At 34.1% G+C, this 25,901-nt stretch overlaps 4 protein-coding genes and 1 long non-coding RNA gene across 12 annotated transcripts in view; 4 read left to right on the top strand and 1 right to left on the bottom strand.

Moving 5' to 3' along the window:
• LOC140173125 (uncharacterized) overlaps nucleotides 1–3,034 on the top strand; it is a 7,900-nt gene extending 4,866 nt beyond the window's left edge. Inside the window, exons 2-4 of the mRNA XM_072210965.1 lie at nucleotides 140–382; nucleotides 1,087–1,480; nucleotides 1,580–3,034. Coding sequence (XP_072067066.1) covers nucleotides 140–382; nucleotides 1,087–1,480; nucleotides 1,580–3,034 — 2,092 coding nt within the window. The remainder of the gene's footprint in view (nucleotides 1–139; nucleotides 383–1,086; nucleotides 1,481–1,579) is intronic.
• Nucleotides 3,035–3,059: 25 nt separating this feature from the next.
• Nucleotides 3,060–5,566, top strand: LOC112784017 (uncharacterized). Its single transcript, XR_011870111.1, has 4 exons — nucleotides 3,060–3,295; nucleotides 4,298–4,551; nucleotides 5,035–5,139; nucleotides 5,247–5,566. It is a non-coding gene; the product is annotated as an uncharacterized lncRNA (long non-coding RNA).
• A 1,520-nt stretch (nucleotides 5,567–7,086) lies between these two features.
• On the top strand, nucleotides 7,087–8,428 carry LOC112792544 (transcription termination factor MTEF1, chloroplastic-like). Its single transcript, XM_025835821.3, has one exon. The coding sequence runs from the start codon at nucleotides 7,256–7,258 to the stop codon at nucleotides 8,228–8,230; it is 975 nt and encodes a 324-aa protein (XP_025691606.1). The 5' UTR covers nucleotides 7,087–7,255; the 3' UTR covers nucleotides 8,231–8,428.
• LOC112792543 (uncharacterized) lies at nucleotides 8,398–11,593 on the bottom strand. 2 transcript variants are annotated; one of them, XM_025835820.3, is made up of 6 exons: nucleotides 11,009–11,593; nucleotides 9,759–10,309; nucleotides 9,592–9,641; nucleotides 9,214–9,312; nucleotides 8,940–9,116; nucleotides 8,398–8,828 (listed from the first exon to the last, which is right to left on the bottom strand). In XM_025835820.3, the coding sequence occupies exons 1-6, from the start codon at nucleotides 11,473–11,475 to the stop codon at nucleotides 8,775–8,777; spliced, it is 1,398 nt and encodes a 465-aa protein (XP_025691605.1). In that variant the 5' UTR covers nucleotides 11,476–11,593; the 3' UTR covers nucleotides 8,398–8,774. The 2 variants fall into 2 exon arrangements, with proteins under 2 accessions (XP_025691605.1, XP_025691604.1); XM_025835819.3 differs by having other exon boundaries at nucleotides 9,759–10,321; nucleotides 11,009–11,580.
• A 10,715-nt stretch (nucleotides 11,594–22,308) lies between these two features.
• LOC112792545 (putative hydrolase C777.06c) lies at nucleotides 22,309–25,223 on the top strand. 7 transcript variants are annotated; one of them, XR_003197490.3, is made up of 10 exons: nucleotides 22,310–22,609; nucleotides 22,696–22,831; nucleotides 22,933–23,060; nucleotides 23,237–23,384; nucleotides 23,477–23,582; nucleotides 23,802–23,860; nucleotides 24,136–24,235; nucleotides 24,341–24,450; nucleotides 24,620–24,681; nucleotides 24,821–25,223. XR_003197490.3 is itself a non-coding variant. In XM_025835822.3 (10 exons), the coding sequence occupies exons 1-9, from the start codon at nucleotides 22,431–22,433 to the stop codon at nucleotides 24,675–24,677; spliced, it is 960 nt and encodes a 319-aa protein (XP_025691607.1). In that variant the 5' UTR covers nucleotides 22,312–22,430; the 3' UTR covers nucleotides 24,678–24,681; nucleotides 24,821–25,223. The 7 variants fall into 7 exon arrangements, 2 of the variants coding, with proteins under 2 accessions (XP_072069056.1, XP_025691607.1); XR_003197489.3 differs by having other exon boundaries at nucleotides 24,200–24,235; nucleotides 24,341–24,520; nucleotides 24,821–24,931; XR_011870107.1 differs by having other exon boundaries at nucleotides 22,312–22,609; nucleotides 24,158–24,235.
• The last annotated feature ends 678 nt before the right edge of the window (nucleotides 25,224–25,901 follow it).

Below are 25,901 nucleotides of genomic sequence, written 5' to 3' on the forward strand. Positions count from 1 at the left end.
CTCTTGTTGGAGCTGAAATGTATAGAATTCTCCCCCCCCCCCTCTCTTCTTTTGGGTCATTCTACCATGTCACGCACACTTGTGCCTTGTGTTCTGCATTCCATTAATTTGACTAAATTTTGCCTAATCATTATTCCAGTTCTGCTGGCGCATCGTCTGCAGCTGTTCCAATGAATGTTGGCAGCATAGATGGGTCAAGTCATGGACAAGGCTCTAAAGCTGCTTCTCTCTCATGTGTTGGCTCTCAACAACCATGGACTTCCCTGAGCACAAGTGCTGTTGGCTCTGGTTCTTCAAGAGCTTCATGTAGACCCTGGGAGAGAGGGGATCTATTGAGGCGATTGGCTACATTTGTTCCTTCAAATTGGCTTGGAAAGCTCAGGTTTGATTTGCTATGGTTTTAAATAGATATACATGTTGTAGTCACAGTTGTATATGATCTTCTTTTATTTACTAGTGGTTAGCGAGTTATAGAGTCATTGATGATTCCTGCATCTGGAGGAGAGGCAGTTATTTATCTGATGTCTAAAAATGCGTAGTGTTAAGTATTAATGATTAGCCCGGAGGCAGTTTGCGTCTATGCTTATGAATTATACGAGGAGTGTCTAAATGAAAGAATCGATATGTAAGATTTATTTATTTGTCATTTGTTATCTATGGATAGGAATCTTGTTTATTTTTTATTCGTCTATATGTTATCTTTGCTACTATGACTGTTTTATAAGTAGAGATGAGGCAATCTGAAGGGATCACATGCCCCTTTGGTTTCTTCCAGATCATCAATTCATTGGCTTGTGCTCAGAAAGGTTGGATGAGTGTTGGTGTAGACAAAGTTTCCTGTGAGTCATGTGGTGCTTGCCTGAATTTTACATCATCATCATCTTGGACATCAGCTGAAGGTTGGTGATTGCAAAGTTGTCAAGAAAACAACTGTAGCTAAATGTTTTATAATTTGCTTCCTAAAAATTGTGAAATTGCAACTCTTGTTCTGATATAGTCATTTGAAATATTGTTATATTGTTATTTGAACCAGTTTGTCAAGGATACTTTATTGAGAACTATGCTAAACATCTCTGTTTTTGCTAGTATTCATCATCTGTTTTTAACTTATTTTCTTATTGTAATGGCCAAAAGCTCAAAGTGCCAGCGAATCCTTTGCCAGGCAACTGGATTTTGGCACAAAGTGAATTGTGCCTGGAGAGGAAACAGCTGTCCAGAAAGCCTAGTACAGTTCCCTCCAACACCCCAATCTGCATTAATTGGTGGCTACAAGGATAGATGTGATGGACTTGTACAGTTTACCTGTCTCCCAGTTGTAGCAATCTCTGCAATTGATTTGATGTGTGTTACTCGAGGTCCACAGATTGAGCGATTTTTGTCCCAGCTTCAGAATTTTGTGTCAGGAGAAGCAAACTTTAAACAGGAGATTATATCAGAGCTTGAAAACTCTCATGAGGAGGCACACTGCTTATTTTCTCGTGTAAGATGTTTATATTTTTTGTCTACTTGTAGCTGTCAAATTGATCCTTAGGTTACAACTATTATAAGCTAATATGCTTCTCTTTCTTCTTTTTGGCAGTCTCAAAAGCTTATAAGCCTTTGTGGTTGGGAACCCCGGTGGCTTTTAAATGTCCAGGATTGTGAAGAGCACTCTGCTCAATCCGAAAGGAATGGACATTCTTTTGGCAAGAATCAACTTCATCGTACTCAAGATCCAGGGCTGAAAGCAGTTTCTGCTTGTGCTAAAAGGGACGCCAGAAAGGGAAAGGCTTCTCTTAAGGAGTCTAGATTTGACTGTAGGTCCCCGTTGCTTGACTGTAGCTTATGTGGTGCTACGGTTAGAATTTTAGATTTCTTGACTGTTCCTCGTCCTGCTCGTTTTGCACCGAATGCCAACAGCATAGATATTCCTGATACCAGCAAAAAGATAGGATTGACTCGTGGAGTGAGTGCAGCTAGTGGAATAAGCGGTTGGGTTGCAGCTGATGATGCCGAGAAAGATCAGGTCGAAGACCGTGATGAAGTTGCAACAACAAATGAGGGTAAACTGTTGGCAAACTCTGATTTGGATTTGAATCTTACCATGGCTGGAGGGTTTTCTTTTACTCCTTTTGGAAGGACAGCAACATCTGAAAATACTCATGATGAAGATATGGGAAGGGATTTGATGATTGGCCAGCCTTCAGGCAGTGAGATTGGTGACCGCGCAGCTTCATATGAATCACGAGGGCCAAGCTCTCGTAAGAGAAATCTTGAAAAAGGGGGAAGCTCAGATGACAGGCCAGTTCCCAGGTTGCAGCAGCAGGCTGATAGTGTTGAAGGAACTGTGATTGATCGTGATGGTGATGAAGTCACAGATGGTGGACAATATTCAGCTGGTCCCTCAAAACGTGCCCGTGACTCTGATATTTTTGACACACATTCTTCACCACATCAAAGAGACTCATCTGGTGCTGGTCCTAGTCATTCGATGGGTTTTGATGCTTATGCTTCTGGTACTCGAGTTTCTTCATTGCATCAAGGTAATGACCGCATAATCGGAATCCAATCAGCTAGAGACTCAACCCGTGCATCTTCTGTCATTGCAATGGATACAGTATGTCATAGTGTAAATGATGATTCTATGGAAAGTGTTGAAAATTATCCTGGAGACCTTGATGATGCCCACTTCCCCTCCTCTAGCACCCATGGCAATGTGGACATGAATGAAACATCAGAACTGAATAATAGCAATCTAGCTCAACAGAGTACTTGTTTTCAAACAGCAACTGAAGCTGTCCCTGGTGAAGTGGGTGTCAGTAGTACAAACTATGGGGAAGAACTTTTCAATGCAGAAACTGTGACTGCTCCAGCACGAGATGGAATCAGTTTTGGAATTAGTGGAGGCAGTGTTGGAATGTGTGCTAGTCATGAAGCTGAAATCCACGGAGCAGATATATCTGTGCACAGAGCTGATAGTGTTGTTGGCGAAATGGAGCATAGAGTAGAAGATGCTGAAAACAGGGAAGGTCTGTTTGATAGGCAAGGGAGATGATGTCTCACTCTGGGTCAGGAAGGCGCAGACAGTGGATCGAAAATTGGTTGTTCTACAAAGGCAGAATCTGTTGAAGTGGTGAAAAGATTAGTCAAAACCGCAATCTACCACCTGCTACCAGTAGTCATCCATCTCATTCTTGCAATGCTAATATATATTCTGCTTGTGAAAATACCAAGGAAGAGATCATTAAGGATAGTAAATCATCGTTCACCAACAAAAGTGGCCTCGAACCAGATTTTGCTTTAGCAAATGGGATAGGTAAGCTCTGTATTTCAATGTTCTTGACTTGTTTTACTTGTTAGTTGTTACCCTTCCCGAGTACATAAGTAGGTAGAATGTAGAGGTGAAATCACAAAGATGGATTGAAGATAGGTGGTGGGTACAGATGGACTCCAATGGAGACTTAAAAACTGACTTAACAATTTCATTAACACTAACTCCATTAGTGTAATTACAGTTTCATTACTTTCCAAGGTTTTAACTAGTGTTCCCTTTAATTGTAGATGTGACTGATTTGCTTTTACTAATTTTACTAGATTTTACTGCTGTATTACCACTCCCGAACAATCCATATAAACTTGAAATGGTATCGCAAAACTTAAACTTTCTGCCCTTTCTGTTTGATGGGAGATAAAAGCGAGCCTGATGTTTGTATTTTGTTGTGTTTCTTGATTTGTTTTGATCTAGGGTCTTGTATCACATTAGTATTTGACCAAATTACAGTACAAGTAGATGTTCATGGCTTAATGCTTTATAAACACAACATCTCAGTCAATTTTTTATTATTCCTTTTATTTCTTTTCCTCTTTTATAACCCTTTCAACAATGGGAAAAAATGTTCGAATTGTAAAAATTGAAAAAATTGAAATTTCATTATAATTGACAGACAATTGGTTACTCTCTGACGTTTGACTGTTTATTTCTGCTTGCTTGATCATTTGTGCCTGCCTGAATATGAGCTGTTGTGAACTCGGCCAATGTTTTGGTTGAAACCTTAACGAAAGGAGTTGTGTGAAATATGGTGTTGACTCATTAATGTAGAATTTACAACTGGATAAAAACATCACTTCCTTAGAATTCCCCATCATATGTCTCAAGGTTCTTCTATGCATCAACCAAACATGTTCCTTAGTGGGGTGATGGATTTTCATACCATATCGGAAATGGATATTCTAATTCATTCCAAGGCCTTGTTGCATTTCATCAATTAGTTGCTACATACTTTTGGGGGAAAGCCACTAACACTGCTAAATTATTTAGGGCCTCCAAAAGGAGAAAGTAATTATGAAGGTGGTGTAGAATTTGATCCTATTGCCCATCACAACCAATATTGCCCTTGGGTGAATGGCAATGTTGCTGCTGCTGGCTGTGCTAATTCTGTTCCAAGCACTAGCAGTGATGCAATTGCACTCTGCGGTTGGCAGCTGACGTTAGATGCTTTGGATGCTTTGCGGTCTCTTGGGCACAATGCAATTCCAACTGTACAATCTGAGTCTGCTGCATCCCTTTACAAGGTATGTCCCATTCGGCAATTGATTTTTCCATTATCCCTCCTAGCTATTTATTTATTTTGGATTGATCACTAAATTTCCAATTTTGGTAGAATGGAATGAATCTTATTCAGAATGTGAAGTTTGATTTTTCACTTTACTGTTTTTTAATTTCATGTTGGCAGATCAATACATACTTTCTTTTATCTTATTGCATAAATGCAATTTGTTTATTATTTGGTTCCTTTTCGTGTACTAGTTCACTGAATTATATCCAGATAATAGAATTTTTGTTGGATATAAAAGGATGGAAGCATTCTACATTGCTAGACATGCATATTCAATCATCAGTATGTTTATAGAAAAGTAGTTTTACAAAAATGGTAGTAATTAATAGTAGAGAGTGAGAATGACGCTGATCAAACTCTTGGCCAGTTACACATTAAGACTCATGTACTTGTTTCTGTAATGAATGACATGTTTCTGCCCTTGAATATCTTCCAGCAGAATGATCAGCAAGCACCTTCTCAAAGCTCCTTCGCAACCAATCTATGAGCAGAAGTCATGGTCAACTCTGAGATTGGTGTGCTTTTTGCTTATTTCCATTTGCTTGTAAGTGTTTCATTTTGCAGTCTATAAATATGATATGCAAGTGTTTTACTGCACTTCTTAAGATGACATTGTTCCTGACTATTTTGGGTGACTGAAACTTAATGCAGGATGTCAAGGCATGCTACTCTAGGTATATTTCAAAGTCTCTGGGTAGAGATTTCGAGGGTCTAGCAGACTTTTTCTTTTTTGTTCTCTTTTGCTGTTTCTGTGCAAATAATCGTATACAGATAAATAGATAATCAGTTGTTCAGCAGAACTTATAGATCTCGTGCATTAATATGCATGGTCAATTAATTATGTAGAAGACTAAAGCTTTTATGGAACAACTTCAGTTTGCTTCGAGATTCCTAGTTAGAGGCATTTAAGTGTAAATACTGTGATGATGTATTTGCTTTTTATAATAGTTTTCTGTTATTTGTTCCTTTTATTTATAATTTGTATCACTGGTGCGGGATTAATGAATTAGTGCAACGAATAACAATCGCAGTTTCTGAAAGATTTCCCCTTCTATAATATGGGCATTTTTGCTCTGTCAATGTCATCGTTCCATTTATCTACTGCGATGGATATGCATATCCAATTTTAAGCCGATCAATTGGGCATTCATCTGTAGTTGAACTGCAATTTAGTGGTTTTAAGTCTTCTGCATATCTCATTTAAGCTTTGATGTTTCATGTTTAACCTTCATTGTTTTTTACTACCTTTGGTTGAAAAAAATTGGGGAGGGGTGGGATTCATTTAGATAAATTATCCATCCATAATCAACTCATAATATTTGCACATTGTTCGACAATTTTTGTGCACATGATGCATTAATTTACCATTTTATTCAATGACGTTTTGTGCTTATCTATGTCACGATAAATCCATTCGGAAAAAAGGGATAAAAAACTGAGGAAAATAATGTTAGTTAGGATGCACTAAGGTGGTGTATATTTTAAGAGACTAGAAAAAGAACCCTTAATGTTGTGTGGGTGAGTGTGTTGTGATACTTAGGATTGGAAGTTGTCCAAAATTATAAAAAATATTTAGTTTCTAAACTTTGCAAATATGACCAAAAAAGCTTGTAAGTAGTGTTTATTAATTTTTTTTTCTAAAACAAATGATCCAGTGTTGTTTTTGGGCTATTTCAGCACCAAAACCAAAATAACGTCGTTTTACAAATTCTAGCATGACATTTGATTGTCTATGTCAACGCTTCATTAACATTTTTGGGTCGAAAAATTGTTGCAAGGAGCCAAGGACTAATGTGAGTCACATTTACAAATTTTGAAGACTAAAAAAAGGTAATTGAAATTTCAGGGACTAAATTGAAACTTGCGTATAAGTTTAGGGTTAAATTGAATATTAACTCAAATCTTCATATTTATCTTGAATTAAACACAAACTAAGACATAACTCAGTCATGTACACCTTTTTTTTGAAAAAGTATAGGTGACTAACAATTTTTTTGAATAATGTGTGAACAATGTGAATTAATAGGGTTAAAAGAGTAAATTTAATTAAGAGCATTAAATTAGAATGTAATGTATTTTTATTTGATTGATGGTTGTTCATGTTGTTTAGATAGTTATTGTTTACTTTGCATTTCCTTTTTTTTTTTTAAGTTAGGAGTAAGGCTCAAACTCGCAACTTTTAGGTATAAGAAGACTGTCATTTGAGCTATAACTCGTTGGTCAGTCAAATACACTTTACATCAAATAAATTACAGAGATTTAATTTAGTTTAATCTTTCGGTCTCAATGTTTTAGTTTCAATTTTTTAGTTTTTGTCTTTTAATTTTAGTCTTTTTCAACGGTGTAATACAGCTCTTTTCAGATTAGGAAAAAAATAGAATAATAGTAGAATTATTTTAAGGAAATGTTAGAGTCAAATGCTTTAATAAAAAAAATGTGTGCGCTACTGTTAATTGTGATTTCCCGTATTTACTACACTGTCAGAATCTCAAATTCTATGATACATTGCTTCAATCAACGAAATGATATGTGGCAATCTATTTTCAGCCAATCAAGTTTGAAAGTAATCTCCACGTGTCATCCCATAGTGGCATAATATTAGGATTTCATTGGAGATATTATTACAGGACAATCATCCCCCTTTCCACTTCCACCATACCATGTCAGGTGCTGCTAGGGCGGTTGGAGCGGTTGCTCTACACACTTCAATGTGCACCTTCTCATCCTCCCATTCCCACAGACCATCAACAACTCCTTTCAATTCTCACCAACCTAACACAAACACTCATCTCACTAGCCTCCTCCAAACTCACCCACTTTACCCTCTAACAACTGCAAGGCTCTCTCTTCAATTCAAAGAGAAAATCCTCTGCCTTGAGATCATGGGCGTTGATGCTGGCAAAGCATTGTCCCAGAACCCTGCTCTAACCACAGCTTCAATGGAATCCATTCAATCCATTATCTCCTTCCTTCTTTCCAAAGACATCCAGCACAAGGACATTCCTAGGATCATTTCCATGTGCCCCAAGATTCTCACCTCTGACATTAATGCTCAGCTTGACCCAGTTTTTGACTTTCTCTCACAAGACCTCAAAGTCCCGGATCATAGCTTTAGGAAGGTTATCAATAAGTGTCCATACTTGCTCACCGCCAGTGTTGTAGATCAGCTTAAGCCAACTTTGTTTTATCTTAGAAGATTTGGCTTGAAGGACTTGAAGGCCCTGGCTTATCAAGAACCTGTTCTGTTGGTGTCTAGTGTTGAGAAATCCTTAATCCCTAAGCTGAGATATTTGGAGAGTTTAGGATTCTCTAAGGATGAGGTTAAGGATATGGTCTTGAGATGTCCATCATTGCTCACTTTCAACATTGAAGTTAATTTTCGGCCCAAGTTTGAGTATCTTGTTGGGGAAATGGGGAAGAAACTGAAGGAGCTGAAAGAATTTCCCCAGTACTTTTCTTTTAGTTTGGAGAACAGGATAAAGCCTAGGCACATGGAGGTGTTGCAAAGTGGTATCAATTTGCCTTTGTCACTGATGCTTAAGAGCACTGATCAAGAGTTTAGGGAGCTGATAGAGCAGGGGTGGGTGACACTCACTGATGAGAGTATTATTTTCTGTGTATATTTATGTACATGAATTCAGTGCCAAGTTTGGATCTTATTTTGTTTATATATACTTAACATTCTATGCAATAGATTTCTAATTCTTTAGTATAGGTTCCTTAGCATTCTAGAGCAAATCTTTGTTTGCCCGTATCAGAGGTTCACCAAAACTGATGAAATGTAATCTTCCAGACAGCAAGATAATAATGTAATTCTGTATGTTTCAATTGAACTTGCAAAGACGAGCAAACTTTTTCCTTACTCTAACAGCATCTAATAATGTCACATTTTTAAACAGAAACTGAATCTTGGTTCCATGTCATCATATACAAATCATATACTAAGATCAATCAAATAACTTCCTATTAAATACATCATAAGTAACACCTAAAAGGGATCAAACAGCAACTAATACAGACATAAATAACAAAATAGTCCTCGGTTAATCATTTGTACAAAGGAGCAGATGCTTTCAAAATTCAAATATCATGTGTATCTACTGCATGCCAACAAAAACCTTCCATTATTCCAAATTTCTAGCTTGGGGTTTGCCAAAACTGAGTGATCAGCAATTTCCATCATCTGCCTCTTAAAAATGAAACATCCATAGATATGAATGCTGCCCATGCATCCTGTTCCAAAATAGATAATGTTAACTTTGGTATCGTTCCTCACTCTATACATTAGTGTGCAAAGAAACATAATGGCAGAACCTATCTATATGTGATATATAGTTTACACACCTGAAGAATGGAGAAAACCTTCTCTGCTACATACTTCTGCAAGACTGTGGCTCCTCTTTGCTGAAGTTTGTCAGGATGCAGGCATAACCTTGCTTTCTGATAAGCCTTCTTCACCTTTGAGCTTTCTATTAGACTCATAAGAGGAACAGCATACCAGCCACTCTCAGGCCATAGAACCTAGCAATTGAAACATATAACCATGTAAGTTCTTCGTCTACCCGTGCATGCCAATGGTTTAAACAGCTCCAAAAGATTTAAGCAAATAAAATTTTACATGATGCAGTGTTGAAAGGAGTAGCCGGATGTCAGTTTCTTTGCCGGATGACCACAACCTTATGTCTCTGTCTAACTCCTCTGTTTCCGTCAGTGGTTTCTGTAGAAAAAGTGGAACTATTATATTTACTGGGTAGTGTTTGGAAATTTAACTGCTTCAACAAACACCAAATGTTAATTTCGGACAGAATGCATGTTGTAACTTGCAACAACTCATTTCTATTAACATATCCTCATTCTTAGTTATTGCAATTGGATTATACACATCATTCTAGTTGAATAGATTCTACCGTTTGTTTTCTTGGCCAAGTTATTTTGTCAACTAGTAAAATGATCAAGTCGAAATGTAATTTAGTATCATCAATTTAATATATATTACCTTGGGAGATTCAACTATTTCGATTTCATCATCATGGCATTCAAAGCTTCCTGCATTATACAGTCAGATACAAATAATAAGTGTCTGCTTTTGTCTGTTCCAGTGTATCCAAATGAGGACATTGTATGAAAAAGCGAAATATTCAGTTAGTGAAGACAATGAATCACCTTTTGTTTTAGCAGTTTGTTCATTGCTATCATTTTTACTGCTTGATCCTTCATCAGAGCTCCCTGATTGAAACTTCTCTTTGGCCCATGCAATTGCTTCATCTATGGCTGATGCTTCACAATCTTCCCTCCTGAGATTGGAGTTGAGCTCTATGACATAGGAGCTCATAACTTCATCTTCGTCCTCATCATAGTCGTCATCATCATCCTCTATAATTTGTTGTTTAAGCACACCATCATGAACTGAATATTTTGCTTCAGGCTCTTGACGGAGTGAAGAGACAACAGAAATAGGGGAATTGAGCTCCCAATCATCGGTAAATCCTTTGACGCTTTGATATGAGTCATATTCAAAACTGATGGTTTCTGGAGATGTGACTCTTCTTGAGGATCCTAAATTTGAGCTTTTGAAGATTTCCTTGAATTCATTATCAGGAAATTGAAATTCAACTGACTGAGAATCGCATGGAGAAGTTGGTACCCCATGGTTATCCGGGTATTCCTCAGGCATCATAGAGGATGAGTTCCATCTCCATGGAACACTGATTGGCCTGTAAAAATCACTGTAGAACTCTCAGATTCAGAATCCTTGTTACCGTATTGCCAAAATTTCACAAATTATGTTCATCTTGCAAAACAAAATAACATAACTTGCATTAAGATTTACTTATTTTTTTTATTAGATATCGTAAAAATCATTTATTACAGCATCTTCACTTAAATAAATAAAGAGAAGCATAATTTACAACACTTGTATGTATACCTTTTCTTAATACGAAAAGAATATTTAAAAAAAGTAGCACTATAACATTCTTCTCAAATAAATTCACATAGTATTATACATTACTGTAAAATAAATTTAAGTATACGAATATTTTCTGGCGAGGATGTAACCAGGTTACATTCTCAAACAATTTAACTGCATAGTAGAGTAACATAGTCAAATATATTCACCATACTCACCAGTATACCTAACATATTCACACAAAAGATTTATCTTGTGCTTGTATAAGACTAAGTTATAAACATTTAACAAAAGAAATAACCATGGTTAATCCAATAAAAAATAATGAACATAATCATCAGTATATCTATTGAATTGAACATCTAATATATCTATTGTTCACATTATTTAGTATTCTGATTCTCTACCTAGTTAATCACCATTCACAAAGGCCATACACGTCAAAAGTGCAGTAAAATAAACAGTGGAACAAGCAAAAACATTGTTTCCGTTACAGGCTACGTACCTCAGCTTTGAAGCTAAACCAGACAGTGCCACGTCATCTCCGATCGCCGGCCGGCGAGGGCTCAGCTCCTCCGAGCTCAGCACCGACGACGATGTCCCCTTCGATTGCGATCTTGACCGTTCCCTGGATCTCCGTTCGTCGTCTGAGCCAAATATGTCACTGTAAAACCCGTTGTTCCTCGCCGATGGAATCCTGAACACAGGCAGGTTCCGACCACATCTCGTTGCCGGAGAAACGAACTCCGGCGGCCTGAAAACCTCCTCGTAGAACGAGCTTCCGGAGTTGGAGTATTTGTGCGCAAGGAGTGTCCTCGGCGGGCCGCCGAAGACGTCAGCGAAGTCTTCGGCGGCGTCCACCGCAGGTTCGGAGCCGGAGAATATGGAGCGGCGCCTCCACCTGTCCTCCACCGATCTCCGTCGAGGGAGACCCCGCATTATCCCCGTACCAATTCTGCATGATTCGTCCATTTTTTCCTACGACGTTCTCCGGTTCCCTTGCCGGATATTGACCGGAAAAAGAAAACACAGAGCAAAGCTTATGCTTAGCTTTCCTTTCTATCTAGCCATGTGATAAGGAGCCTATGCTTTTATATGGAAACAAGCCAGAATTATTATTATTATTATTATTATTATTATTATTATTATTATTATTATTATTATTATTATTATTATTATTATTATTAAAGAAAATTGAAAATTGTCACTGATTGACTTTCACTCTCTTTTGCTTCAATCTCACTTTTTCAACTAGAATTCATCATTCACTTTATATAATAAATTTTCACTAGTAAAGTTATTTGTATAGTGATTATTAATTAGACGTTAAGAAGGTTTTTTTTTTTTTTTACTGAAATGGCTAGATGAATGTGAATTTTTGTTGAATTAAATTAATTATTTTATCTGCATTATGAAGTAAGCATGATACTGACAGTTATGATTTCATCACATTTGTGTCATATTATTAATTTGTGAGAAGGGGGTTAGTGATAATTGAAGGAAAATGTATGTTTATGGTGGAATTGTATTGAAGTCCCCACAGACATAATCATGAGTTGTGTGTTCCCTTTTCCTTCCTTTTGCACCATGCTTTTGATTCTCTTTTTTCCTGTGGGTCATGGCATTTTCTGTTAAGCTCTTGTTTGTCTTCATGCACCGAATTAATCATGCCATGATTTTGGTATGCATGGATTTTTCAAATTTTCCTACTTAGGGAAAAACGAGCTAAGAAGATAAAAAAATTAAATAAGATCAGCATGCATGGATTAAGTTAAGTATCACAGAATAATTATTGCTTTTAATTGTCAGAAAATGTGGAGTTGTGTGTATGGCTGAAGAAGAAAAAGTTAAGAAAAGGTTACGTTGGCCATGGGATAAGGAGGGTTTGACACCTCATAGGGGACAAGGCATGCGTTAAATTCATTTTCAAATCAAACTTATTCCAATTAGTGACCGTAATCAATCACTTTTTGAGGTCAGATTTATAGTCATCAACTAACGGTGTGCCCTTAATGATTCTCTATATGTATTATATATCTTCATTTTTCAACAATTTCCTTTTATCTTTCTCTATTTGTATCCCTTGTGGAGTGTTCATCAGAAGATTCAGGATCCTCAATGTTTATTATATATTGCTTAGGATTGAAATAACATACTAACGTGTGCTTAATAGTATAAGAAAATTATTGTTAATTATTTGATTTTCAGGTGAAGTAATTTGTAAGTTATTATATTATCTAATCAATATTGGCCTTATATATTTGATGAGGATGTGGTCCAAAAGCACAATCCAATCAGCTACGGATTAACTTTATTATATTATATATAGCTATGGGTGGGAGACAAAACAGAACATTATGTCTTATTAAACACTAGATGATGTAGGATAATCATAGATCAATGCAATTAGTTCTATCTGACTTGGTCATCATTTATTTGTATAATAATGATCTTGTCAATGTAGCCTAAGTACTCATTATACATATATAAAGCTATTAGGTAATATTATACAGCGCAAGCTACACAGTTGGTGTTCATATTATATTACTATGGATATGGAGTATGGGCACTTATTATACAAAATCATTTTTCTCATTCATTCGATATTTGTATAATGAATAAAGTATATTTTTTGTTTTAATTTTGTTTCAAAGATTTTTTAGTTACATTAAAGAGGAGTGTTAAGAATGAGTAAGTTTTGTAATTTGTAGTCATCAATTAGTTATTATTGATGTTTTTAATGGTATGAGATTTTATCCAATAGTATGAGATTATTCATTTTTCTTTTGTTTGACCAAATTTTAATAAAAATATTGCCCCTAATCTTTTTTTATATTAAATATATTTCTGATGGTTAATTTTTTAAAAAATTTAGCACTAACTAAATATCAGTTTTACAAAAACTAGCAAACTTTAATATAAGCAAATTAGATAGAGTTGTCATATATTATTACTGAATCAGTTTTAAACATTTTGAAAATTTAGTCATTAAGAGTATATTTGATGTAAATAAAATTTTTTAATTTAAGAAAAAAATTGAAACAAAATAAAATTTAGAGATATTTTTAAATTTTTGACAAATTTCAAGTACAAAAAATATATTTTACTTTTGTATAAATTTTTATTTTTTACTTTTTATTAGTTATTTTAATATAAAAAATAAAAAAAATACTCAAATAAAGATAATCTACATAATATTATTCGTCCTTTCTGATATATGAGATAGAGATAAGAATAAGATAGATAATTGATATGTACAAGAAACGCTGTTCCTACTTACTAGCCCAAAACATGACTAATGTATATAATCCTCTAAAAAAATATGACTATGGTATATATAACATGTGAAAAATAACGTTGATGTGCAGTTTATCTATCATTTCCAGCTACATTTCTTGGATGATGTTCGAAGAAATTGAAGAAACTGACAAAAGAGCAGCTGTAGGTGCTTTTGCTATGGATCGGATCGGATTAAAATTATGCATTATTGTCCGAAGATGCTACACATCATATATATGTATGATAATAATATGAAGGTACAATATGCACGTTTTTAATTTGATCCCTAGCTAGCATAATATCTAAATTCTAAACGGTTCCCTATCATATAATATCTAAAATCACACTATTTTGTTAGTTCTATTAATAAGCATACACGAGTCACGGTATTTATTAATTGCCGACGATAATTCACAACCATTCCGTGAATAATTGAATATACATCATGATCTGTCGGTATGGTTTATATATAAGATTATATGAAGCTGTTGATGATTTAATTTGTTTCTAACTGAAGCATATAAATGTAATTTACCTCATACTCATAGGATTGTGCATGAAGATGATCCATTATGAAACTTGGATTCTTTATTTTGTAATAAATTAAGATGGTGATCGTTCTTAAATTCATGATGACTCTCACCGTAGAATAGTATATATACTACTATTTACGTAAGTATATATATTGTGTTTATTATTAGTTGCCACTTGCGTCCCTTGTATTGACGTCACAGTTTTGAAGACATAATACAAATTAATACGATGGAGAGATTTTTCATCAAAAACTACTATGCACACATGCTACTTTCTTATGTATTGATGATGATTCCTCAAAGTTAATAATAATAATAACAATAAAAATGTAATTGGCACATGTAATGAATTGAAGAAAGTTAACGAGTGTAGCTGGGGCCGGGCATGGTGTTTTTCTTAATGGTGTGACGAATGATGAGAAAAGGCATAATGATGGGAGCTTACCCCGGAAGCAAAAACACGATACACCGTTTGTTATGGCCCTTGCATGTGAAAAGTAACCACCATATACTATATGTATATTAAAATTAGTTATCAGTCACCAATATAACATATATGTTAAAATATAAATATATATACAGATTAAAAATAAATTAAACCACATATGTATTTATACAAAAATATATTGATGATTAATTTTAGTAGCTGATTTGTTGTCTACAATGATATTTTTGGAAAAGTGAAAAACCCTTTCTGATTCATGTCCTTCCTCGTTCGGTTCAAGTCAAACTAAGATTTCCATTGTTTCACTTGCGTGTATGTCTTTTCTTTTCTCTTAAATGATGGTTAAACTTTCAGCATGGTGGTTGCAACAAATTAAATAAAAAAGCAATAAAAGTAGCAGCTAAACAAAACATTTTCTGATGAATATATAAATATATATCTTCATTCAAATTGATCCCTACCACCACCTCCATATGTAGCTCATGATGATAATGCATCAAGGGCCAAAAGCTAGCTTTTTTCTCAATTCTCATCATATGTCATACTTTTAAGAGAATGCCATGCCATGCCAGCATATTTGTCCCACTATGCTTCCACCATATATAAATCATTATATGATAGTGGTGTACACCATATCATGATTGATCAGGCATGCATTGATTTACCCGTTTCATCCTCACCTTACTTTTATTTCCTTTTTGACTCACCTTATTATTGGTTTATTTAATTCCTATGCTGGGAAAAAAACACAATGCTTTCCTTCACCTTTGTTCTCCAAAAACCGGAACATATATATAAGGAGTTATTTAATTATCAAAATATTATTTGTATACATAAATCAACTACTAATATATTTGTGTATAAATATATATATATTATTTAATTATTTTTAATATATATTTATATTCTAAATTTTTAATATATATTTTATATTGATAATTAGTGATTGATTTTAGTATATATCTAATATAATTATTTAATTATATGCTTAAAAGTATAGTATTTATTGACACTTAATCTTCAATTTAAAATATAAAAAAGAAAAGTTTAAATGTTAGAGCATTACAATAATAACCAATCACAACAAAACTAAAAAATTAATGAGATATATATGAATATGCAGAAGATATATATATAAGATTGTTTTGAGTGTTTAGAGTAATATTTTCATGTATCTAGTCTCTGCAAGTTATGATAATTAATCTCACACATAAAATAAATATGTAAAAAGTAATTAGTGACTTAAGGAAGAACTAATAATTGAACGGTGATTATTCTCACATTTGAAGTCACATTATAGAAAAATATAGAGAGAGGCTAGTAGTTAGGTCAGTTACTTTATTTTTAGTTTTTTACAATTATAACCCCAATGGCCAAAACATACATAGGAGGCTACAACCTACAAGAGTGAGAGTCATGATCAAGTTAAAGTATACACTAATGACATCACTCAGATAATTAGCTTTAACACATAGGCTGTCTAAGTCTATTTACAAGTATGGGACACTAACAATAAGATATAGAGATATAAAATTATAAGATGAGATATATATAGATATTTAAATAAAAAAAATTATATTTAAAATATTAAATTAATATATTTTATGTCTTGATAAAAAAATATAAAATATTATTAAAAGATACCATTTATTGTTTATTTTTTTATTATTTTTATTAATCTTTTATAATTTGATTTTTTATTATTATATTTTACTTCTAAAATTTTTTAATGAAAACAAAATAAAAAATAAATTAAATTTTTATAATTTATTTAATTTATTACTAAATAAAATATAAAAATATTACTTTTTATATTTTTATTTTTTATGCCTTATTCTTAGTATCTTATTTTGTCCTATTTTTATACTAAATAGAACCATATAGAACTAATCATAGAGATAAAATCACGAAAGAAAAAAAAGACTGTGCCTCAAGTATTGGCCATAGATCTATTATCTATGTATCCTAAATCATATTCATCATATTCACCTATCTTATTTCCTTCAACATATTCACCACCTAAACTCCAAATTATGAATCCATCTTCAAATATACTTATCATTTAGCCAAACAAGTTCATACCAAAAAATATATCTTTTCCCAGGGATGACATTATTCATCCCAAACCCAGTCACAACCACCACTCTAACCCAGGCCTTATCCTCTCTAGAGACCAATAAATTTTTTCAGAGAAAGTACATTCACTAATCCTCCTTCAAAAGATAAGGACATTAAAGAATGATCACCTGTCCCGAACTGGACAATTAATGCTCTCACTTTGAATGATCAATCAATTGTTGGAGAAATCACTGATGAATATACAAAAGAAACCACTAAAGATTCAGTTGAGTCTGTTGAATGGTTCAAAAAAATTATTTGGCAAACCTTTCAGTAATAGTTATGGTCAATCCAAAAGAAGAAGATAATAAACTAACAACTTCAGTTAATCCTCCACAAATAGGATCTTTTGAAGTAAAAACTTCTAATAAATGGTTCATCTTTGATAATATTTTACTTTCAAGATACAGAGAAAGGTTGAATGAATTTGGTGCTTGGATTGAAACCAACATGAATAATCTAAATCTTTCAAGCAACAAGTCCTTGCATACTTCATAAATTAAATGACTGACAATCTTCGTGAATGGGTTAACAACCTTTCTGAATATGAAAGACTTCAACTCATCAATAGTACTTTTTCTCAGTTTTTGGGAGTATTACACCAAGAGTTCCTAGGAGATATTACAATCATTCAGAAAAGAAACTTCCAAGAGTATTTTGAAATGAAATGATGCTCACTCAACAGGAAAGACTTAGAAAAGCATTACAAGAGGATGGCTACTAAATATTATCTTCTTAGAGAAAATAGTAATCCACCCCTCAAACAAGTCTTCATGGCATCCTTGCCAGATGAACTCAAACCAAAACTACAGCGAATGATGATGACTCTTCGTAAAGAAGTAGCTACCACCACCATGGAAGAAATATACCAACTAACTCTAGTTGCCTTAGATAAGCTATGTAAACAGCAACAAATGTTTAAAAGGCTCACTCAAAATTCAAGCAAACTCAAAAGAACATGCAGTAAATCCTATCTGAAGATCAAATGTAAAGAACACAGCATGTGTGAGTGCAAGCCAAAACAAAAACACATTGGCAGCAACAATGCAAGACGTTTCAACATAAGACATTCAGAAAAGGTAGAAGAAAGCAAAGACTTTTCCGTTATTTCAAAAGAAAAAAAAACATCCATAGCAAGAAGACAAACAAATGCTTTATTTGTGAAAAACAATGTCATTTTGCTAAATCATGTCCCAACAAGACAAAGAAAAAAAAATACTTTAGTCTTTAATGGATGCAGCGTCCATAAAAGATGAAGAAGATCTTGAATCAGTACTTGAAGAGTAAGAAGACAAAGATGGTGATACCCAATATGTTTTTCAAAACTCTTATCCAAAAGAAAGCAGCTCAAAAGATTATTTTTCATCAGAAAGATCAGTCTTTACAATATCTTCCATTACTACAATGATTCCTAAAGGACTGAAAATTTCGAAAGAATGACTTGGATATCTTAGGTCCTTGGGAATAAAGCGGATTAATGGTACCCCTCGACCCCATTTTTATTTAAAGATCAAGACTTCTAAATATGACAAACCATTGAAAGCTATTGCATTGATGGATACTGGATCATGTGCCACCATTCTAAATCCACATGTTTTACCCGCAGAAATGTGGGCACCTTTTCATAAAAAAATTTCAGTAGCTAATAAAGAAGTCTTCACCATTGATCTAATTTCTAGAAAATCCATAGGATTTGAAATATTTGCAGGCCAGACTACTTGGTTCAGGGTATTGAAAAGTTATCTCCTAAAAAAGGATGTCTTGTTTGAATTTGATGCTTTTTATCGAATCCATGGACCACAAATCAAGCCCACTAGGTTGAGTTACAAAAGATAGTTCTTACCTTAAATAGGGATACAAAGCATCTTTGAGATTCAAGAAGCTCCAGAAGAATATAAGGAGATCCAACAACAACTCCTCAATACTTGTTGCGACAGTCATGATCAATTCAACCACCCTGCATCTTTGTGAAAAAATCCAAATTTGTACGTTCGTCTTCCTTTCAAAAGGAATGAGGACATTGACCCAACTAAGGCCACCCACTCCGGGATGAATCCTGAAGATCTCAAATTAGCAAGAGTTGAATGTGCAACTCTTCTTGTCCAAAGACTCATTGAATCAACCAATTCTAATTGGGCATGTCAAGCTTTTTATGTTGAGAAAAGAGCTGAGCAAAATAGAGAAAAAAAGAGGCTCATTATTGATTACAAGCCGCTCAATGTCTTTTTGCAAGACGATAACTTTCCTTTACTAAGAATTCCAGTTATCACACAAAGGCTAAGTGAGACAAAAATAATCAGCAAATTTGATCTAAAAATTGGATTTTAGAAAACTGGACTCCATCCTGAAGATAGATACAAAACAGCCTTCTATATTTCTGAAGTCCAATATTAGTGGACAGTAATGCCATTTGAACTCAAAGTGGCCCCATCTCTCATCCAAAAAATAATGATCAAGATCTTAGAGCTCATTTTACATTCCACACTCATTTACATTGATGACATTCTACTGTTCTAAAAAAATAATGAAGCCCATAAGACATTCCTAGCCCAATTCACTCAAATCATAGAAGAGCAGAGAATCATGCTGTCATAAAAAAAGAGTTTTATTGCCCAAACAAAAATTTAGTTCTTCATGATAGTTTTTCAAGACGTATTTTTTCAACCAGTGAATCATATTGCTAAAGAATTTATCCATTTCCCTTATGAAAACATGATCGTCAAACATGTTCAATAATTCTTAGGAATTATAAACTACATCAAAGACTTTATTCTAGATGTGACCAGACACACCAGCCAACTGTCAAAACTCTTGAAAAAGAAACTCCCACCATAGAGACTTAAATAGACTCCCAAAATTTGAAGAAAATAACACAAGACCCTCCTCCTTTAAAGATTTCTAGCACAGGAACAAAGATACTAAAAAGATGCCAGTGACGAATTCTGGGGAGCTGTGTTACTTGAAGAAACTAATGGAACAAGATATTACTGTGCGCATGCTAGCGGACAGTTCAAAGAATCAGAAAAACACTACCATATGCCACTTACAAAGAAATCCTTGCTGTCAAGTGTGGGATAGAAAAATTCAATTTTCACATCAGTTCCTATTATTTCACTATGGAAATGGATAACATCTCTTTTCCATCAATGCTGGAAATCAAGAAAAAGATTCTGCCAGACTCTCAGCTCTTGCGATGAAAAGACTGGTTCTCCCGTTATAAATTTAAGGTAAAACACATAGAGGGACATGAAGACACTCTTGCTGATTTTCTTTCTAGACCTATCAAAGAACTAATCCTGAAACTAGTCATTTACATCTGCACAATGAATATCCACTTATTAGTCTCTACTCCTTCTATCAAAGACAAAAGAAATCAATCCTCACCATCATCTGCCATCTTATCACCAAAAACCATTTTCCTCCACAAAAAAATTCATCCAATATTCTCATTTACAACAGTATGGTTTGAAAGCCACTACTGTTGAACAGTATATAACTCTGAAAATTCCGCAAAAACTCATCCAAAATTATCAAGTCTAAGGCTACACCCATTTACATCTAGGAGCAGTTAGGCTTGTTCTAACTCTTCATGGAAAAAGATCTCTTTCTGTAACAGCCAATGTTACTCTTTTAGATAGTACTTTCAAGGATTATCAATATGCCTTGATTGGAGTGTTGGTCACTATACTTTCAAACGGAAGTGTTATTCTTACTATTACTCCCAATTTCACCATGAGGTTATCAGACCCAACGATACCTTATAGATTGAAGATTCAAATACAGCTAGTTGAAGTAATCCAATACTCCAATGCTGAACAGGTTACTTTGCACCACCAAGTCCTCTACAGAGTCTAAGATCATGCTCTTGATCTCAATCTCCCAAACACTACAGGAGAAACATTATGCATGTTCACTAATAATGTCAGAGGACCAGCAATTATAAACATTCTAAGGATGATCACCACTGAAGAACTTTCTTCTATTATTCTATTGGAATGGATTATTGATTATGAGAAAGCCTTTTCCAAGGAACATGTTGATATTCATACTACAGCTCCACCAACTCTTACCCACAATAGTGATGGAACAGTGACTATTGTTTTTCAGAAACTAGGAGTAGTCAAACAAACTCTCCTGCGAGGATCATCTTTCAGTAGGATTAATATGATCTCTCCAGTTCGAGTACAAAATACTCACAATCAAGATGATTCGCCGGTGCATTTCTATGAAAACAGAAGACTTGTCTATGTTTCTCATATTAATGGCCATTTCATTTGATCCCTCTATGTATGACCCTGATTGTGACTGTGCTGAGCAATGAAGTGACACAGATGATGATGAAATGTCCATGTTTAGTAAGTTCTCTCTTACTTGCTTTGACTAGTTCCACCTTCTTCCTCATATTAAACCTGAGGCTCTGATACCACAGGAGTGGATCTTCAGTACTTCAGGAGATCGATGCTACAACACCATCATGCTTATCCCTATCCATCACCATATCAGTTGAGATTTAAAGGGTCCGAGCAAAATTTGATGTTATAAGATAGAGTCCTTTTTTCACTATGAAAAATTCCTGTGGATCCTATCTATGCCATATTCTGATGAGCAGGATTCTCTGAAATAAGAGACAAGTCCAGAGCATACTTAATGACACTAGATAAGGAGGAAGGAAATAATACTAGTTAAGCTTTCAGAGAGAGAATAGAGATTTAGAATATTTTGTGAGATAGGAAAGGATGAGTATATTACAATGTTACAACTGAGATAAGCCTCTCTTTTTATAGAGGTCTCTGATCGACAATCATATCTTATAGAATTTAAACAAGCCTATTATACAATGCCAACTGGAAGATAAGGATAAGCATTATCTCTTCTTGACTTAGTTTGATAAGTGATAGTGGCTCGTGTCTGAGAATCTTCTGGAACATGGATGAATTCTACTAATTGATCAATCTTATTCGCAATGATTTTTTTTAGATTAGAGAATAAATGATCTACGCTTAGTAAAGTAGAATGATATATGAACTCAGAAGAGGTTAAAAATGATGAAATGTGCATGTTTAATGAATAATTTTTTAAAAAAAAATTTTTGTGGTTGGATCTCCTGATTTTTAAAAAGAAGTACAAATATAAATTTTAACCTTTATTTTTTATTGTTTGAGAATGTAACTCACCATATTTCAAATAAAAAAAGGATGAAACTAGAATCTTTCAAGTACGTTTGGTTTATGTTTTAATTTTTTATTTCTATTTTTAGTATTATTTATTTTTAAAATTTTATAAAAAAATATGAAATAAAAATAAAAAATAAAATTTTATTATTTTTATTTTTTATATAAAATTTAAAAATAAAAAACACTAAAAATAAAATAAAAATAAAAAATCCAAAACGCATCCTTAATTTACTATCAATTGAACTCTAAAAAAATCAAAGTCAATATTTTTTCTATACAGTAGCTACTTGGATTGAACACAGAACACCTAATCAGTGTTTAAAGATCGAACTCGGAAGTCCAATGAAATTCAACTGTTTCATCTTTCTTCATTGAAGCATGGCGGCAACTGTGTCGGTGAGTGGTGGCTCCTCCTCGGAATCGGCATTGATATTCATGGGGACAGGCTGCTCCAGCGCCATCCCCTATCCGAGGTGCCTCATCTCTCCCTCCCATCCTCCCTGTCACGTTTGTTTCCAATCGCTCTCTCTCCCTCCCAACCGAAACCCTAATTACAGGTCACCTCTTTCGTTTTCTTCCATCTTACGTCACTCTTCGACGCTTGCAATCTTTATGCTCATTCAGGATGCTATTGACTGATCAGGTGTAATGCGTCCCTCTTAATCGATTATTGCGAAAGCGACGGCAATCACAGCTATATTCTCATTGATGCTGGCAAGACCTTCAGGGAAACGGTGCTTAGGTGGTTTCTTCATCATCACATTCCAAGAATAGATTCTGTCAGTTGCTCTAATCACCCTGCTCTCACCATCCTTTCATGCTTGCAATTTATGTTGGTCGTTTTTTGAAAGCAATTCATTCATTGTTGATTGCATTACAGATTGTTTTGACTCATGAGCATGCTGATGCTGTCCTTGGATTGGATGATGTTCGTAGTATTCAACCAGTTAGTCCCACAAATGATATTGATCCTACTCCCGTATACTTGACTCAGCATTCAATGACTAGGTTCTACATCCTGCTTTTGCTCACGTTAAATATACCCTGCTCTTTTTCACTCTAGGCCTACAGGTTCTATATGTGATTGTGAATGTTACTATTTCAGTACTATTTACTTTCATTTGATATTATGAGTGCCTTTTGCTTTATGGTAGTTGATTCCATGCTTTAAATGTTTGCAACAGCTTGGAAACCAAATTACCTTATTTGGTAAAGAAAAAACTCAAAGAAGGGCAAGAAATACGAAGGGTAGCTCAATTTTCCTGGAACATAATTGCTGAAGACTGCAATCAACCATTTTTTGCATCAGGCTTAAAATTGACTCCTTTACCAGTTAATCATCACAACCTTTGTCATTAATGGTGAGAATGCAATAACCCTTTTTTTTTATTACAAGGACTCCAGCACTTCATTTCTGGATGTAGGTAATGCATGGAGAGGATTACATCTGTTTGGGCTTTCTCTTTGGTGACAAAAGTAAGGTAGCTTATTTATCTGATGTCTCACGGATTCCAGCTACCACAGATTATGGTGCGCTCCAAATTACTTTATTCTTGCTTTGATACATGAATTCGTTGCTTTACCAGTGTTTTCTATTTTCCCTATAACTGTGCTAGCTAGGATTTCATTTATCTCTGTTTTAATCAATTAGTTTTACACGTGTTTTTAAACTTTGCTGTTGTTTACCTAAGAAGAATCTATTCTGAAGTTGCATTTTTACATCTAACTGAGTTAATATTCATTTTACAGTCATTTCAAAAAGTGGGGCTGGACGGTTGGATCTTCTGATATTGGATTCATTGTATAAGGTCAGTAGTGCTGAAGGAACACAAAGTGATGAATCTGTGTAAACTGTATCTATTCTCCAGTCATGAGTTTTTCTTTTTTTTTTTTTTTCCTAATGCAGAGTTCCTTGTTTTTTTTTTCCAATCATAATTTTCACAAAGGAACTTCTTGGGCCTCACATCATTTTGGCATACCTTATGTTCATATTTCAATATAGACAATCTTGTAGAGCTCCAACTTATTTTATTGGATATTCCTACTCTTGCCATTTCTGAAACATGTTAATTCCATATTTTAGTTTTCTTTCTTTACATTCCCAGTGATAGCCGTTCTTCTTGATATTCCTCTTTGCATTATGGCAGACTGGATCAAATAAGTTTCACCTTTGTCTTCCACAGGTTAGTTTTGCATTTTACAAATGATGTGTTCTCATTATCTATAATTATACAGGTTAGACTTTATATCTTCCCGAGGCAGAGTTCACATCATTTGTGATTTTACAGACGCTTGAAACTGTGAAGATGTTATGTCCAAAACAAGCCCTACTGATTGGAATGAATCACGAGTTTGATCACCATCAGGACAATGAATTATTAATGGAGTGGTCTAGAAGGTACATTGCTTGTCCATCTTGACATAGTAAAAGCTTAGCTGTTAAAAATAAATCAGGCGAAGCACCCATGGTAACAAGATCATGTGACTTTTGTTTAAGTCTCAACTAGTTATCTTTTGTCCTTTTGACGTGTTGGCAAATGATGAGGTTGCTTCTAAATTGTGCTTAGGGAAGGAATTCTAGTGCAGCTGGCTCATGATGGTTTGAGAGTCCCCATAAACTTATAGTAAGGTAATTCACTATGATCAGGCACATCTTTATAATCATACTTAATTATCTTAGGAGCCATATTACATTATATTATATTATATATTTTTTACTTGCAATATTTTTTTCTGGTAACAGTAATTACTATTCTTTCACGCTTCAGGGTAATGCATGTGGGGATTTGCTTAGTTCACGGTTCGTGCTTTACAGTGAGTTCGAGTTCAATGATGCATGCTTTCTTTGCTGGATTATATGCAAGCAATTGTTGGGGAACAATCCTAATGCGAATCTTTCTTCTCCCTTTCATATTATATAATTATATTGGAGAACACTGAAATACTTTGTGACATTGTCTTCTGTTTAATCTGTTTATACTGCAGCCAGAGGAATCTAAAATCCTTAGTGTAAAAACTGCTTTGTTAATTCGAATAGAATGGGATCCTACCAAGGGATTCGAGGATAGAAGTTCTTCATACTAGCTTTTTGTTCCCCTCTAAATATGAGATTATGATTTTTGTATGGATGATAACAATTTTGCCTTCATTTTGAAAATTGTTTTTAGTATACTTAGGATGTGTTGGTTGAGGGTTAAAAATAGGCTGAAAATTTTTATAGGTGAATTGACACGGAAGTTTACACATGAAATCGATCAATCAAACTTTCTATCCTCTTTAAATGTGTAAGCGGATATATTTTTATCAATCATTAGTAAAAATCAAATCAATTATTCGTGTAAAATATATATTAAAATATAAAATTGTATATTATAAATATGTGAAATAATACATATATATATATATATATATTAAAATATATAATGCTAATTTTTATACTTTAATAGTTAAAATAGTGAGAATAAAAACAATCCACTACTACACTTACATAGTATGATTTAGTTATTTCTTACATTTTTTATTGGTAATGTAAAGTTTTTTACAGTAGGTGCATAGAGACTAATTTTTAAAATAGTTACTTAAAGATATTTTTATAAAAATAATCACAAATATTTTGCTTAAAAGATTAAAAGTATTTTATAGCAAGTGTTTCTTAAACAATTTCAAGTTGAATTTGTTGACTAGGTAAAACCTTTCAAAGTCATGATTGCGTAAGTCAAACCATGCGTTGATGATTTCCTAAATCATTGGTAATGCTTTCTCTTTAAATATTGTATATATATTATAGGCAGCGTTCACCGCAGGGTCATAATTTATTTCAATTATTAGAGCCAATTACATCGTTTTGGA

Source organism: Arachis hypogaea, chromosome 13 (genome assembly GCF_003086295.3).
Source record: "Arachis hypogaea cultivar Tifrunner chromosome 13, arahy.Tifrunner.gnm2.J5K5, whole genome shotgun sequence".
Classification (NCBI taxonomy): Eukaryota; Viridiplantae; Streptophyta; class Magnoliopsida; order Fabales; family Fabaceae; genus Arachis; species Arachis hypogaea.